Source organism: Strigops habroptila, chromosome 8, assembly GCF_004027225.2.
Source record: "Strigops habroptila isolate Jane chromosome 8, bStrHab1.2.pri, whole genome shotgun sequence".
Classification (NCBI taxonomy): domain Eukaryota; kingdom Metazoa; phylum Chordata; class Aves; order Psittaciformes; family Psittacidae; genus Strigops; species Strigops habroptila.
In genome coordinates, this window is record NC_044284.2 from 35025101 (window position 1) to 35040047 (window position 14947).

The 14947-nt window shown below is 61.7% G+C and overlaps 1 protein-coding gene across 1 annotated transcript; it reads right to left on the reverse strand.

The window, feature by feature from the left end:
* Positions 1 to 67: 67 nt before the first annotated feature.
* Positions 68 to 12234, reverse strand: VWA5B2 (von Willebrand factor A domain containing 5B2). Its single transcript, XM_030494813.1, has 22 exons — positions 11761 to 12234; positions 8179 to 8334; positions 7633 to 7794; positions 7114 to 7327; positions 6842 to 6996; positions 6289 to 6420; positions 6043 to 6167; positions 5751 to 5927; positions 5557 to 5667; positions 5252 to 5454; positions 4842 to 4956; positions 4574 to 4759; positions 4322 to 4472; positions 3970 to 4247; positions 2602 to 2827; positions 2169 to 2516; positions 1954 to 2091; positions 1760 to 1879; positions 1432 to 1509; positions 1243 to 1312; positions 921 to 1020; positions 68 to 713 (listed from the first exon to the last, which is right to left on the reverse strand). Exons 2-22 carry the CDS (start codon positions 8315 to 8317, stop codon positions 105 to 107), a joined length of 3837 nt encoding a protein of 1278 aa, XP_030350673.1. The 5' UTR covers positions 8318 to 8334; positions 11761 to 12234; the 3' UTR covers positions 68 to 104.
* Positions 12235 to 14947: the final 2713 nt, after the last annotated feature.

Sequence of the window (14947 nt, forward strand, 5' to 3'; positions counted from 1 at the left end):
GCCCCAGTGTGACCTGAACAGGGCTGATGCCTCCCTGCCCGTAAGAGAGACACTTGTGCATGCAGTGTGGAGCCGGGCATCTTTATTGGCCCCTCTGGCGGCTGTCAGACGTTGTTGGGGTTGTAGCACAGCATGTTCAGCTTGATGTTCTCATCCCAGTGACGCAGCAGCAGGAACAAGTGCCTGGCTGCCCCTTTGAGGCAGGCCACGTCCACCCCCTCGGGCAGCCGCTGCGCCTGCAGCCATGCGTCCGCCTTGGCCGCCACAAGCTCCCACTCCTCGAAGAAGCCGGCGCAGCGATGCTCCAGCCATGCCAAGGCCACCGCCGTGGCCCAGCTGGCACTCTCCAGGTCCTCCGGCCGCATGTCCTGCCAGCTCATGCCAGCCTCGGAGGGAGCAGCCGAGTGGGGGCCGGTGTCGGACTCAGAGCCATGCCCGCTGTCTGCCTGTGCCCACACAGCTGCACTGGGCACCTCGGAGCAAGTGCTCTGGGATGGGGGTGAGCCAGGCTGCGGGGCTGTGGCGGGCTCCTCGCCTTCCTCGCTGCCAGGCCCTGCTTGGGGGCTGCTCCTGGCCCCTGGGGACACAGGACTGAGGCTGGCGCGGTGGGAGGCATAGGGGGAGGCCCGGCGCAGGCGGTCCAACGGGATCTGCACCACATCGGAGAAACTCTCAGTGAGCTGGAATGGGCCCCTGGCTTGCTGCAGCTGCACCTGCAACAGGGGGGCAGATGACTGGGGGGGGGGCAGGCAGGAGCACAGACGCACTGCGGCCCCCAGCACCCAGTGGTGGGTCTGCAGGAGTGTTCTTGGGGCACAGGCACTGTCCAGCGTCCCTGTGTGCTGCTGCTGGTGGTGCCAGGCATCGCCTGGGCGGCACGGCTGCAACCCAGCAGGGTGGGGTGGGGACGGGGTCCTTACCAGTGGGAGGTAGTCGTGGTTGCTGGAGCGCTCGCTCTCCGGGCTGAGGCACTGCAGGCGCAGCGCCAGGCTGGGCCCCCTGCGCCTGCTCAGGCTAAACCTGCAGGGATACAGGTGAGTTAGCAGAGAGGACACACACAATTCCCAAAGGGCAGCTGGACCCCAACCTGCTGCAGGGAAGGGGCTGGAGCATCAACCCCTCTTATTCTTCTGGACCTGGCAGGGGACACTGAACTTGCAGCACCCAAGAAGCAGCCCCATTCCCCTCCCCCTGCAACATGCCAATGTTTGGGCCCTTACATCTCTCCACCCACAGCCTCACCTGGAGCCAATGATGCTCTCTGTGGATTTCTGGGAGTCCATGGAGGTGGTGGATGGGCTTGATGGAGGCCCTGCAAGGGGGGAGAGCCAAGCATGAGGGGCCATGATGCACCCAGAGGTGCGTCCTTCTCCCTGGGTGCACCCCTGTGCCCCACCATCCAGCCCTTGGCCCCCTCCACCCTGTACTCACCATTCAAGCAGTTCTGCTTTTCCCAGCCATAGGTAGGGGACGAGATGCTGGCCGGAGACGTGGGGGTCTCGCCTCGCTCTGCAAAAGAGCAAAGCCCTGATGGCCCCCAGGCTCCCGAGACCCTCACGGCCCACAGGTGCTGCCAGGGGCTGCTATGCTGCTCCCCCCCATATCTCCCCCAGCGTGGGGCAGGTGCCTCTTCCCGGGCATCCACAGGGCTCCAGCCAGCACAATGCCCCACTCAGCCATGAGCCAATGGTCCACAGGGACTGCAGTGCTCAGGCAGCTCCCTCGGGAGCATAAGCCATAGAAGGGCCTGGATCTGTACCTGCAGTGACAGGGGCCTCATCCAGCTCTTCCACATCCCGCTGCTGGCCCAGACCCACTGAAGAGCTCCTGTGGTGCCAGCTCCCTGCTGCGGTGGCTCGTGACTGCCTGGTGGAACCAGCTGCAAGGGACGGTGCGACCTCAGCTCTCTGCCCCATCATTGTCCCCTCAGCACGCCAGGCCCCCTGGCTGTACCTGTGCCCCACACCTCGGGGGCTGCAGGCAGGGCTGCCTGTGTGACACCGTCCACGGGCACCAGGCGAGTGTAGAGAGAAGGCACGTTGCAGGCTTTGCTGGTTTGCACCGCTTTCAGGCGAAACCGGCGGGCGAAACCTGCCCAGAGCAAAGTGGGTAGAGGTTGGGGGACGCTGGGCTGTGCCGGGGCTGGGCGCACACATACCGGCACTCACCCTGCTCCAGCTCAGCCTCCCGCTGCGCCGCGTTCTCGTTGTCCCGGATGATGGAGCGTGCTGCCAGGCGGTGCAGTGGCTTGTCCCAGGCCTTGCCCGCCTGCTGCGGAGGGTCCTCCCTGCCTGGCCCCTCAAGCCGGGGCTGCATCACTGACTCCAACGAGGCCGTCACTTCCCAGGACACCGGCTTGCCAGCTCGCAGCGCGTGGATCACCACTTGGCAGCGCAGGGGCAGGCCAGCATCGCACAGGCTGGGCTCCCCCGGCTCAGGCACCGGTGAGGCACTGAAGAGGTAGGAGGGCTCCACCAGCATGTCCCAGTCCAGGTGTGTGGGCGAGAGGAGGTTATCTGGGAACAGGAAGACGTGAGCTCAGCAAGGCAGGGCCGCTTGGCTCCATCCCCTCCACTCTCCTCCCCCAGAGCCAGCACACACTTGATTCCACCGCGCTGGGCTGCAGCTGCCGTCCCTGAGGTCCCAGCTTGTCCAGCTGCCCCTCCAGGGACTGGTTCCTCTTCTGCGACACCTTCTCCAGGGCCCGGTAGAGCCGGTGTGCGTCCAGCTCCCCGTGCGGCGAGGAGAAGCTGCGGCTGGCCAGGGCAGCACGTGCCAGCGCCTTCTTACGCCGTGCCAGCTCCTCCATGCTCAGGGCCATCATCACCTGCAGTGGGGGCAAGGCTGACGGCCAGCCCAGCAAAGGCACCGGCACAGAGCCCAGACTGCGCCAAGCTGTGATGGGGCACCTGTAGCCCCGGCCGGCTGCTGGCCAGAGCCACTGGCTGTCACCCAGTCCCACTGCTCCGCAGGCTGGCATCCAGCAGCCTCCCAGGGCGGCGGGTGATGCTCGCCAAGCTCCTCATACATGTGGGAAGGCCCGATGGCACCCAGACGGAAGTTTGCAAACATCCCTGGGGCTGACTCAAGCTGACGCCCAGGCAGGAGGAGTTGGCAGGGATTTTTCTGTGTCTGTGTGTGGGGTGTCTTGGCGCTGTAGCTCAGGCTGGATGATGCTACAGTGGAATGCAGTCCCCAGCGCAGAGTGATGTCCCCGCAATGAGGTGCTTCACCTAAAAGCTATGGCGGGGCAGCGGCACCCATGCGACCTCTCGCCCCATCAGCAGGGATCTGGGAGAGGATCATTTACACTGCAAAGAAATCACTTACGCTTGGCATTTCAGCAGCAAAGGCGACCAGCTGTGCTGTTGTGCGGCAGGAACCCCATGTCACCAGGCAGGAGTGTGTCCTGGAGCTGGGTGACAGCTGGCCTCACCTGGCCTCAGGGCCATCATCACCCAGGGAGCTGCCTCTCCCCATCCCAGTGACCTGGCTGGGTGTTAAACCCAAGTATGAAGCAGCAGCAATGTGACCAATCGCTAACGAAGCATCAGGTGGCATTGGTAGAGGGCTGAAGGAGCCAGACAGGAGCTTAGCCAGCCCACCCCCTCCTCTCCAGCTTGGCAGGCTTGTTACCTGGTGCTGGCCCAGCTATTTTCTCTTGATTTCTGCAGCATCACTGAGGAACTGAGCTGGCCAGGGGGTTTGTTAGTCACCCAGCTGTCTACTGGCTGGGGAAGCTGGGGGACCACCTCTTTTGTCCCCAGCTGTCCCAGTCCAATAGGGCAAAACCACCTGAGGAGTCTCTCTGTGGCATCCACAGCTGATGCTTGCTTAAAATTCAGGCTGCAGCACTCCAGTTTCCAGGCTGGCAGCCATGTGTCCAACCGCGGTGGGGCAGCGAGACCCTAGGTAAGCTGACAGCAGCCCCCCCATGCATGAGCCATTGCACCCCATTGGCATCCTTACCTTGGTGCCAGCCGGGGCAGAGGGCAGCGGGGCAGATTTGGTGGAGGACTCGCAGATAGACAGGCTCTTCTGGCCCTGCTGGGAGGTGGCATCAGTGCCCGGGGCCTCGCGGGCCACATCACGGGAGCCGGTGGACTCGCTGCTGGTGGAGCTGTGGGAGAGCAGCCCCTGGCTGCGGTCGGTGCTGACGGAGCAGTGTGTCAGGACGTACTGCTCCTGGATGTAGGACAGCTGGTAAATCCGCTTCCAGATGTCTCCCCCTGACACAGGATCCATACCTGCCCGGCAAGCGCACACCCCATCAGCCCACGGCCCCCATGCCTGACTTCTGCTCCAGCCTCGCCCCACTCACTCCGCTCTGACGCCTCCGTGCTCCCGGCAAGGAGCTCCAGGGAGACGTCCCCGGATCCCGGAGTGTGCCGGGTCGGCTGGCAGCTCTCCCCAGGACTGGGCACCTCCTCCTGGGAAGGAAATGCTGAGCCCCGGTGAGGCCCTTCCCGGCCCTGGGAGAGAGAGGGCACCGCTGTCAGCGCCTGGCACAGAGAGAAGCTGGCGGCACTGGGAACGTGCCATCCTCCCCGTGACAGGGCAGCGCCGGTCATACCTGCGGGCGCCTATTGCGGAAGCGAGCGATGCTGTAGAGGACACAGTAGCTGACGAGGCGGTCACCGGGGTAGAGGGCTGGGAACTCGGTGGGCGAGAGCAGAGCCTCCATGCTGTCGGGGACGTACCAGTCGATGGTGATGTCGCTTACGGCCGGCTCAATTGCCTTCTTCAGGGACTTGATCAGCTGGGGCAGGGAGAAGAGCCAGTGTCAGGCACCACGGTAGCCCCCATGTCCCCCACAACCTCCATCCCTGCCTGGGCATTACCTTGGGCTGCAGCCTCTCAGCCGGGCTCAGGAACTCAGCGCGGCCCCGGCTCACCTTGGCCATGCCCTTCAGCAGCCGCCGGCACACCCGTGAACCCATGCCAAAGCTGAAGCACCTGTGGGAGAGAGCCACGCGATGGGAAGCCATGGCCGGGCTGGCGCTGGGACTGGCCAGCCCAGTGGTGAGCCCTGCAGCAGGGATGGGTAGGGGTGTTTGGTAGCCAGAGATGCCACCCCGGCTGCATGCCAGGTTAGGGCAATCCTGGGGGAAGCTGAGCCTGTGCGGTTGGGGGATGTGATGAGTGAAGGGCTGGTGAAGGTGAGATTTGGGGCCGCAGGATGAGAAATTGTTGGGAACAGACCAGGGGACAAGGAGAGCACCGTGACTCTGTCATGGTGCCAGTGCCATACCTGATGGTGCTGGCCTGCCTGCGCACCAGCCGGAGGATCCTGCCCGTGTTGCCTGCTGCCGTGTTGGTGAAGAGGAAGAGCTGGCGGGGGTAGCCATGGTGGAGGGGCTGCGCCAGCACCCAGCCCAGGGCTGCCAGCAGGTTTGTGCTGCCCGCGTCTGCCCGCAGCCCTCCGAGGTGCTCGCAGGCACGTCGCAGCGTCTCCTGCTCGCAGGGAGAGCCGGGCTCGCAGCGGTCCCCGGCTCACCATGCCAGGGAGCCAGGAGCCGGAGCAGGGCTGGTGGGGGTTTGCCTGGTGGCACTCACATTGCTGCAGAGGCGGCTGGTTGGGAAGAGCGGCTTCACGCTGGCGCCAAAGCTGGCCATGTTGAGCAGTGTCCCCGACGGGAGGCTCTTCAGGGCCACCAGCAAAGCCTCCTGAGGTGGCAGTGGAGACCAAGGGGGGGCTGCTGAGGACCGGCCACCCAGGGAGCATCCCTGACCCCATGGCTGTGCCTCACCTTGACCTTGTCAAGGTCAGGGCTGCTCATGGTGCTGCTGCAGTCGACGAGGAAGAGGACCTCACGGGTGATGCTCTGCAGGTTCCCAGGGACGCCCTCCGCCGCCGGGCAGAAGTTCAGCATCAGCACAGGGTTGGGGAAGATGTCTTTGTGGAAACGCTTCTGCACAAAAGCCACCTGCAAGCCAAGCGGGCCAGGGGCTTTCTCATACACCCTGGCCCATGCCAAGGTCCTCCTCACCCACATCCCACTGCCTCCCTCTCTCCTCCTCCTCTCCACCATGCCATGTTACCTGTCTCTCGCCACTGCTGTCCTTCCTGGCAATCCGCATGTAATCTCGGCGGCTCCGGATGTGGGCCTCATACTCGGGGTATGTCATGGTGCCATCCTCCATCACCAGGTGGGGGTGGTGGGGTTCTGTGGGGCACAGGGGGGTTCAGAGCCACCCTGTGCCGCAGGGGGCTGGTGAATGCTCCGGATGCTTTTGGGGCAGTGCCCCATCTCCCCCAAACCAGCCAAGGGCACTGTGCCCCCTCACCGCAGGGGTAGAGGATGATCTCCAGGTCCCTGTCGTAGCGGTGGGGCTCAGCCAGGGTGACGCAAGTGGTGGTGGCAGAGCTGGCCCAGGGGTCGGCGTCAGCTCGCAGGGCATGGGATGGGCTCTCCAGCCCTGCAGGGAGGATGTGGCAGCAGGGCAGCCCCTCTGCCCCCCACCCGCTGGGCTCTGCGCCTGTGCTGGACCCGGCACTGCGGCGGTGGCTGCTCCCTGCCAGCTCTAATGGGATTAACTGGGCCAGCGGCCAGGATTGCATCCCCACTGACCCGCATTCCCTCCTTGCTCATGCTCTCCCCCATTCATCACATCTCCCAGGGAAGGAGGCTGCTCAAAAGCCACATGTGGGGTGACTCTGGAGGGTCCCAGCCCCAGGGGTGGGATGGGGAAAGGGCTTCTTTGCATGTAGGGATACAAGAGGATGCTGGGGGAAGGGGGCTCACATTCTCTTAGAAGCATGGAGGGACCAACAGGACAGTGTCCATGTTTTGGGGAGGTTTTGCCCAACCACCTGGCACCACCTGAGCTGCCTCCCTACCTGCCAGCAAGCAGGGGCCCTTCACTAGCAGCTCGAAGGCAAACTCGTAAGGAAAAGGGTTGCAGGTCTGGCCCCGAAAGACGTCCACACTCTCCACAGGCGCTGGGGTGGGGACCTGGCTCCGGGCACCTGGCCCCCCAAAACAGCTGGTGGGGCTGTGAGGGGAGAGGTGGTGATGGCTCCCGCTCCCCGCCCCGCTCGCCCAGCATCGGCATCCCCCCCCCCGGGGTGGCGGAGACTGAGGAAGCCGTGAAAATCACCATAGGGCCAACCTGTCGTCACACAAGCTTGCCGGCTCGCTCTCAGGGTCGGCGGGGACACGGGGTGTGAGGACGGGCGGCAGGAGGAGGCGCAGGGCCCCGTCCGGCAGCGTGGCCAGCTCCTGCGCTGTGCTCAGTGTGATGGACAGGCTCTCCGACGGGCACAGTGTGCCTATGATGATGATGAAGGTGGAGCGCTCCACATCTTCGTCCACGACAAGGTGGCCTGAGCAGAGGAGGGATGGTGAGGAGTCAGTGGTGTGTGAGATGGGGGAGCATTAATTGCACTAGTTACTCTCAAAGGGGACAAGAGTGCGAGCGTAAGAAGGGCCATGCAAAGGGACAGGTAAAACCCCGGGAGAGGCGGAGGGAGAGGAAAGGAGAGGCTGAGATCTCCAGCCCCAAAGACCCACGCCAAGGCACCAGAGTGGACTGGCTCTCACCCCTTGTATCCCCCCTCACTTCATCCCTGCTCGTTTGAGCCTCCCAGACAGGAGAGCCCAGCAGGACCACGCATGCAGCAGTACTTACCACTGGCACAGCGGCATGGCTGGCTGGGGTTAGGGGTGCACTGGAGGCAGCAGTCCTGTGCCCGGTGTCGGTTCTGGACCTGGAACGTCACCCGCCGGCTGCCTGCTGCCGCCTGAAAGCTGGCCACCACCTCCGACTGCTCCAGCGGGTAGATGAAGACACCTGTGCATGGGAGAGAGCCCCGAGGCAGGTCTGGGTATGGACCCTGCTGTGGCACGGTAGAGCCCATGGCAGCACCACTCTGACTGGCAGCGTGATTTAGGTGCAGGGGAGCAGGGCAACACACAGGAAGGACCCAGAGTCTCACTAGCCCAGAGGGCAGAAAGGATGAAATCCCTCTCTTCCTCAGCAACAGGAATGGTTTTGCTGAGCCTCACTCTTCTCCTGCCCACAGGGTGATGCTGCGTGTTGATGGTGCCACCACCACACCGCCTTTCCTCTCCAAACTGAGCAAAGTTTGGGGCTGGGATGCTCTCCAGCACGGGTGTTTTTAGGGGGCTGTGCAGGCAGCCCAGGTCCCTGCCAGCCCCCATAGCTCCCCCTTACCTTCCACAGGCTCCTCGTGGGGGTTGGTGTACGTGAGGTGAGCGGTGATGCTCAGAGAGTACCCATTGGCGCAAGCCTTCACCTTGGAGCTCTTCAGGGGCAGAGGCTCCCAGGAGGACAGGGCGTACAGGCCTGGCATTGTCCCTCAGCGGGCAGCTGCGGGCAGAGGAGAGGCAGGCGCTGGGTGCTCAGGGACGGGGTCTGCCAGGAACAGGCTTGTGCATGCAAGTTGCTTCCATCTGCCCAGCCTGCAAGGAGGGGAGCAGGTCCCCAGCCCTCCCTGTCCCAGAGACATTGCTCTGCAGCGTCCATGAAACACATGGGCCTGGACCCAGGTCTCTGCTTGGACCCCAGCCCACCTATAAACCAGGTCTGGAGCCACAGGAGCCCGCAGAGAGCTCTTCCACCCAACAGGTAAATAAACCTGGCTGCTGGGCAGTGAAATGTCTTCTCCCATGGGTAGCAGCAGTTACATGCAAGCCCCAAGCCCCAGCAGACAAGCAAGGACTCTGAGACAGGACAGATAATGGACAGCCACACGCAGCTCATCTCTCAGACACCCCACAGCAGCTCATGGCTCCAGAGTCTCCCCAGGCCATCTCCTGCACTGGCTGGCAGAGGAGCATCTGCTGCTCCCATCTCCATCCACCCACAGAGGTTACCAGGGTAATTTGTTAAAAAAAATAAAAACCAAAGGGCGAGGAGCCCACAGTGTATCTAGGACAAAGCCGTGAGCAGTGTTTGCTGGGGTTTAATAATTAACAACAAGGTCAGCGCTGCACGGAAGAGCAGCACAGAGGGGAAAGCACTGCAGGGGGGGAGCCCAGCTTGGGGGACGATGTTGTCTGCATCTGTGCGAGTAATGCTTTGCCCAGAGATGGATGCACCCAGCATCCCACCCTTTGGCACTGGCTGCAGGAAGAAAGGTGGCAGGAGATGCCTTCCAGCCAAGGCACCAACCCACTCCGCATCTCTCTTCACTTTGGGAAAACCACCTGGGACAGCATCCCAAATGACTGCCTGGAGCCAAGGCATCTCTCCAACATCACCCCAATCTATGCCATCAAGTATTCACATATAGTATTTGGGTCAGCCTTAGCCCTGCCTCTCCACGGACCGTGCTGGGGGGTCCTGCTCCTGGCATGGGTCTGCATTTCCGTGCTGCATCCCCTGCCCACCCCAAGTGCCTGCGACCCAACACCAGCGAGGTCCCAGCGTCACACCGTGTGCCGCTGCTCCAATGCGCAGCATGCCTGTGGCAAGGACAAGGCCCAGGTACAAGTGAACCATCTGGTACCCCCGCTCTTGTGGCCTTCATCCTGGGAACAGCTTGTACGAGCATTGGAAATGGGAGGCTCCGGGCAGCCTCCGCACACAGTTGCAGTGTGCACCTCCCAGAACATCCTTGACAGCGGAGCAGGGCTACACGCTTGGAGGCAGCACCACGATGGAGCCCTTGGCTGGTGTGGGGCAGAGAGCCCCTGAGAAGCATGGAAGTACATTAGCAACGTGGCTGCATCTCAGGAGAGTAAGTCCATTATGCCAGAGGTGAGCTATTTACGTGCTCAACTGGCATCGCAGAGTTATGCTTGCAGGACCTGGCCACCCAACCACCCCCCACCATCATCACCACCCTGTGTGCAGGATGCTGAGCCCCCCAAACTGCTCTCCCACCACACAAGGTGGCACAGGGTCCCTGCACACCAGCCATGCCACTGCTGGGAACATCATCAGCCAGGTTCTGCCCTGACCACAGCACCCAGCTAGGCTCTGGGGACCGGGACTCCCCGAGCCCAGCCACACTGAGCCATTAAAGATGGATTTCACCCCAAAGTCCTTCCATTTGTTCCCAAGGCACCGGCTTAATGCTCAGCAACATGCCTGCTATTTGCCATGCTGCCTGTTGGCCAGGGCACTGCCAGCTTGTTTACCAGGGACTTACTGGAGAAGCCATCCCGTCTGCTTTTTATCACTTCTCTTTACATTTACACTTGCAGAGTAAACAGGCCCCATCTGTCCCTGCTACACGTTGTGCTGCCTGCTCTAAGCCCTATGGTAATGAATAAAACCAGACCTGATGGTCCTCACCCTGGCCTCTTCGTCCTCCTCTCCCAGGGCATCAAATTGTCTCCAGCTGCCAGTGTGGCATCACCAACATGTCTCCAACCCCCTCCCTGTCCCCAGCATGGTTGCCAGCACTTTCACAGCTCCCTCCTCGTCCTCCCTTCCCACCTGCTGCCCACAGGAGCTGGTCTAACCAGCAGCATCCCCGATACAGAGGGGGATGCAGCAGAAGCGGGGCTGGGGCAACTTGCCATGCCAGCAGCAAAAGGCCCTCAGTGAAGGCCAGAAGGAGCTAACTCTTCAGTAGGTCAGAATAACTTCACATCTCTCTTCTCACCCGTGGGCAGGCTGGGTCTTGCAGCGAGGCTGCTGCAGCAAGCCAGGCGCCTCAGCCCAGCCGACCCTCCTGAGCTGCCTGCAAAGTTGTCAGAGTTTCACCTGCTGCAGCAACAGCTGCCTGCAGAACCCCATGTCTGTGGGTGCCTCGTCCCTCCTCACCCTGGGGGAGGATGAGGCCAGCCCCGGCACAGGCAAACCCAGTGGAAATTTCCACTGGTGACAGATGCACAGGCGAGTACAAGAGAAGGATGGAAGGAGAGGAGCCCAAACCTCTGCAGTAGCGCCCGGAGCGAGGAGGCATCACTGCCCCTCCTGCTCGTCTGCATTACCCCTGCTTCCCTCGCTCCCTGTGGGACATCCCCGCATCACTCTGTTGGGATGGGACACAAGGGCAGGAGAGCAGGGTCCATCCCAACTCCTGGAGCAGGAAGGAGGCCACAGAAGCAGGAGGTGACAGAGCTGCTGCCCAGCGCCCGTGGGGCATGCTTTGCAGAGAGCCCAAAGAAGAGGAGTGGAGGGGAAAGGGATTTTCCTGGCAGCTGCAGGCGAAGAGGACAGGGTGAAGGGGGTGCTCTCCCCTGGCTGGCACTGGTGCTTCATCTGCTGGAAGTTGAAACAGAGAGTAGAGTCTGCTCCACACGCACATGTGCATGCATGCACACGTGCCCTGGCACACACACTGCATCCAGGACCACCATGTCCAGGACCTGTGCTGCTGTTCTCGCCCCCAGAGCCACTAAAACCCCTGGAAAAGCCCAGCCCCGTGCCAGGGAGCAGGAGTTACTTGCCCCTGATGCACCCTAACACAGGCACCCCCAAAACAAATGTCCCAGCCCCACGGATTTCCCCTGACAGAGGCACATCCTGGCGGGAGAGCCAAGCGGAAGGGTCCCACTGCTCCTCCGGCCGCGGGATGTTTGTGGCGTGAGCCCGGGACCGGCTGCTGATACCCTGGGGCACGTTCCCAGCAGTTATTAGAGCCATCCCAGTTGGGTCCGTGCCGGGTGGTGATTTCAGCACTTTTGCGGCCCTGCTGCCTCATCCTCCACCTCTCACCCTCCTGCGATCCGCGGCTGCCCCGACAGCGGGGGTGCGACCTCGGGGCGCGCAGGAATTGCAGGATACCCGCAGGGTCCCGGCTCACCGCGGCCCCTGACTCCCCCCCTCCCCGGCTCTTACCTGGAGGAGGAGGAGAATGACACAGGGGCTCCAGGCTCGGCTCAGCACCCGCTGGGTCCTGCCCTTCGCAAAGCTCTCTGCCCCGCGGTGAGTCTCTCTGCCCCTCGGTCTCGGTTCTGCGATACCCAGCGGGGATAAGCGGCCCTTCCCCGCCTCTCCCTGCTGCAGGCTCCCTCTCTGGCACTGGCTCCTTCACCGCCCTCGCTCCATCCCTCGCTCCCTGTGCCAGCAGCAGAGCTGCTCCAAGCCCAGCCTCATTAAAGAGACACACTCCCTGGTACCTCCAGCCCGGGGAGGGCCGGGGGATGCTCTCACGGGTGGCGCTGGGGGTCTCAGGGGATGGCCAGCACATCCAGAGGGTGACAGGCACTGGCCAAAAGCAGAGCCCAACGCTGTGAGCTGCTCTGCATCCACAGCATGGCAATGCCCAGCCAAACTTGGGTGCTGGTGAGACCCCAGGGTGATGCTGTGCACCTGCAAACACGGGGTTCAGCTTCTCAGGACATGTAGCCATCCCCTGTGTCCCCCCCAAACAAAACAGGGCAAAACCCCATCAGCCAGCTGAGCTCTCCAGTACAAATACCATGGGCCACAAGTGCCACAACCAGCTCTGCTAGGAAAGGTCTCAGCTGCCCTGAGACCACCACAAGAGGACCGGTTACAGGAGGATGCTGAGCAACCACCCCAAACCCAGATGTCCTTGGGTCCCACCAGGGCTATCCTCATCAGCCTCCTTGTGCTGTAGTGAAATCCCAGCCCCAAAGAGCAGGAAAGAGGGAGGATCTGGGGAGTCCCCAGCCTTTGGGTGACACTTGTAACAATAAGCCCCCTCGGGGAGGGTGCAGACAGTCAGGAAAACCCTGCAAAGCCAGGACATTCCTGCTGCCAGGGAGGATCTCACAGCCCGGGGCGTGCTGGGAATCCCTCAGCCGCCACTGCCGGCCCGGCATTCCCAAGCGGGACCGGAGAAAACCGTCAGATTTGGGGCAAATCCCTACCCTGCCTCTCCAGGCGGCTCCCTCGCTTTGCTATAGATAGGGCTGTGCTGCCTCCGCTCTTTTTATAGAGCATGCAGAGGAGAGCCACCCCCTCGGCGCACCGCAGGACCCCTGCCGGCGCCGCAGCCCCGCCGAAGCTGGAGCCGGCCCAGCCACGCAGGAACGAACCGGGGCACACAGAGCAGGCAATGCCGGCAGGCGGTACCCAGTCATTGGCAGAGCATTTCGGAGTGGCACCAGAGCGAGAAGGCCTGGCACATCAGCGTCTCCCCACCAGATCTCACCTCTAAGCTGACCCACGCGTTGCTACAGCTTTGGCTCCTCGGTACAGGTTTCACTGGTGGCAGCAGGACCAAAGGAGGAAAATTTCGGAGGAAGGCACCCCTTGCTGCACATAGCAGCACAGGGCACACTCCCCGCTCCCGGCCCCTTACTCTGCGCTCCATCCAACACAATTATCTGGCACAGAGGCACTCAACGTGTCTCTGGGGTGCTTGCAAGAGCATGCTGAGCCATTCCATCTCTCCATTCAAGATGCCCTATGGCACACTGCCTTTCCTCCTTGTGCTGCATGGGGGGAGAGGAGAGCTAAAGTGTGCAGCTGCTCTCCTTCCCCATCATTTATGGCCGCAGGAGAAGGATGCAAACCCATATATTACCCCCCCCCATCATGACAGACGGAAGCTCTGTGAGCTGCTGGAGGCACAGCACGCGCCACAGTGCATCCACACAGCCTGCGGCGTGCATGGGGCTCCTGCTCCCATCGTCATGGCAAGCACCACAGCTGCTCCAGCCTCAGAATAAATCCTGCAAGCTTTGATTTTTCTCTGAGATATTGTTTCTAGGCCAAGCTGAGGCGAAGAAAAGCATCTAAATGTGAGTGCTGCGTTGGTGCCAGCAGCTGGGGTAATGGACTTGGCCAACCCACGGTGTCAGACACTGTTTGCAGCCCCAGCATTACAGCAGGTGAATAACCACGGTGTGCACAGCGCTGGGGACACACCGAGCCTCTCCCACCCCACCGATGATCCACAGCAGCCCTGGAGAGATGCAAACAGGCTCCATACGGCTCTCTCACCAGCGTCAGACAACAGGCATGAGTGTCCCTGCTCTGCACCGTCACAGTTTCCTGACAGCAGCTGTCACAGCCACAAACAGATGCCCGAGAGCTTGGCGTTGCCTTTCAGCAGAGCGCTGAGCTCAGGCGTGCGTTAAACACTGCAAACGCAGGCCTGGCTCAGCCCAATAGCTACATTCAGCAGCCTCACATCCCAGCGACCCCACAAGCCCTCACCAGCAGCAGTACCACCCAAGGGACCAGTCATGATCTAGGTATTTATCCCCATATCACCTGTACCTTGTCCTGGGTTTATTGAGCTGAATTATCATGCAGAGATAGGGCTGGCTGGAGGGAAGCACGGACCCTCCAGCACAACGCTGTAAGAGCACAATGTTCTTACAGATGCTCTCAGGTCCTGAGTCACTGATAATTTAGTGCTAAGGGAGGAAATAACCTGAAGCCCAAGGAGATAACAGCCAGTGTCAGGCTGGGAGCAACTGCACTGCCAGGCAGAGGCTCTGCCTGCAGGGAGAGGGGCAGGGGTGTCCTTTGCAGCTCTCTGCTGCTCATTGATCAGAACAAATTAAAGGAGATCCTGAGGATGGATAGCCATAGAGGAGGAGGAGAACGCCCGTAGTGTTTCTGGTTGAAATCAGGCACACCTTGGTTTAACTTGTGTAAAATTGGCCTGCCCAGCTGCAGGGATTTACAGGGGGGCTGGAGGGAGAAGGCAGCAGGAAATGAAACATCAGCAGAGAGAGATATGGAGACATCAGGGACCTCTGGGAAAAAGAGCTGGGAAAGCTGCCAGTGCTCCTGCCCAGACTTAATGGAAGCCCTCCCAGGATGCTGGAGCAGGCATGGCTCTGACACAGGCCCAGGGCATGCACTGGTGGCTGCCGGGTTTTCTTTCCACAGCCAAAAATAGCGGGGCTTGCAGCTGTGAGTTGGGCACAGGGATCTCGCAGCATCCGCGCCATAGGTCTGCTGGGCTCGCTCTGCAACCTAACCCTGGCTCATCGCAGCTCTTGCTGAGGCACTAGGCTCCCTGCTGAAAGTGAAACTCCTTCGGTTTTGGGAACCAGAAACTCGATGCACTGCTGACGCCTGCCTCTGCTTCCTGTACAGA

Excerpts from the sequence above, each read along its gene's own strand:
- VWA5B2 (XM_030494813.1), bottom strand. The coding sequence starts at position 8,317 with ATGCCAGGCCTGTACGCCCTGTCCTCCTGGGAGCCTCTGCCCCTGAAG. Across the intron at positions 5,668-5,750 it reads CTGACCTTGACAAGGTCAAG|GAGGCTTTGCTGGTGGCCCT; the intron begins GTGAGGCACAGC and ends CTGCCACCTCAG. Across the intron at positions 4,760-4,841 it reads CTGAGAGGCTGCAGCCCAAG|CTGATCAAGTCCCTGAAGAA; the intron begins GTAATGCCCAGG and ends TCCCTGCCCCAG.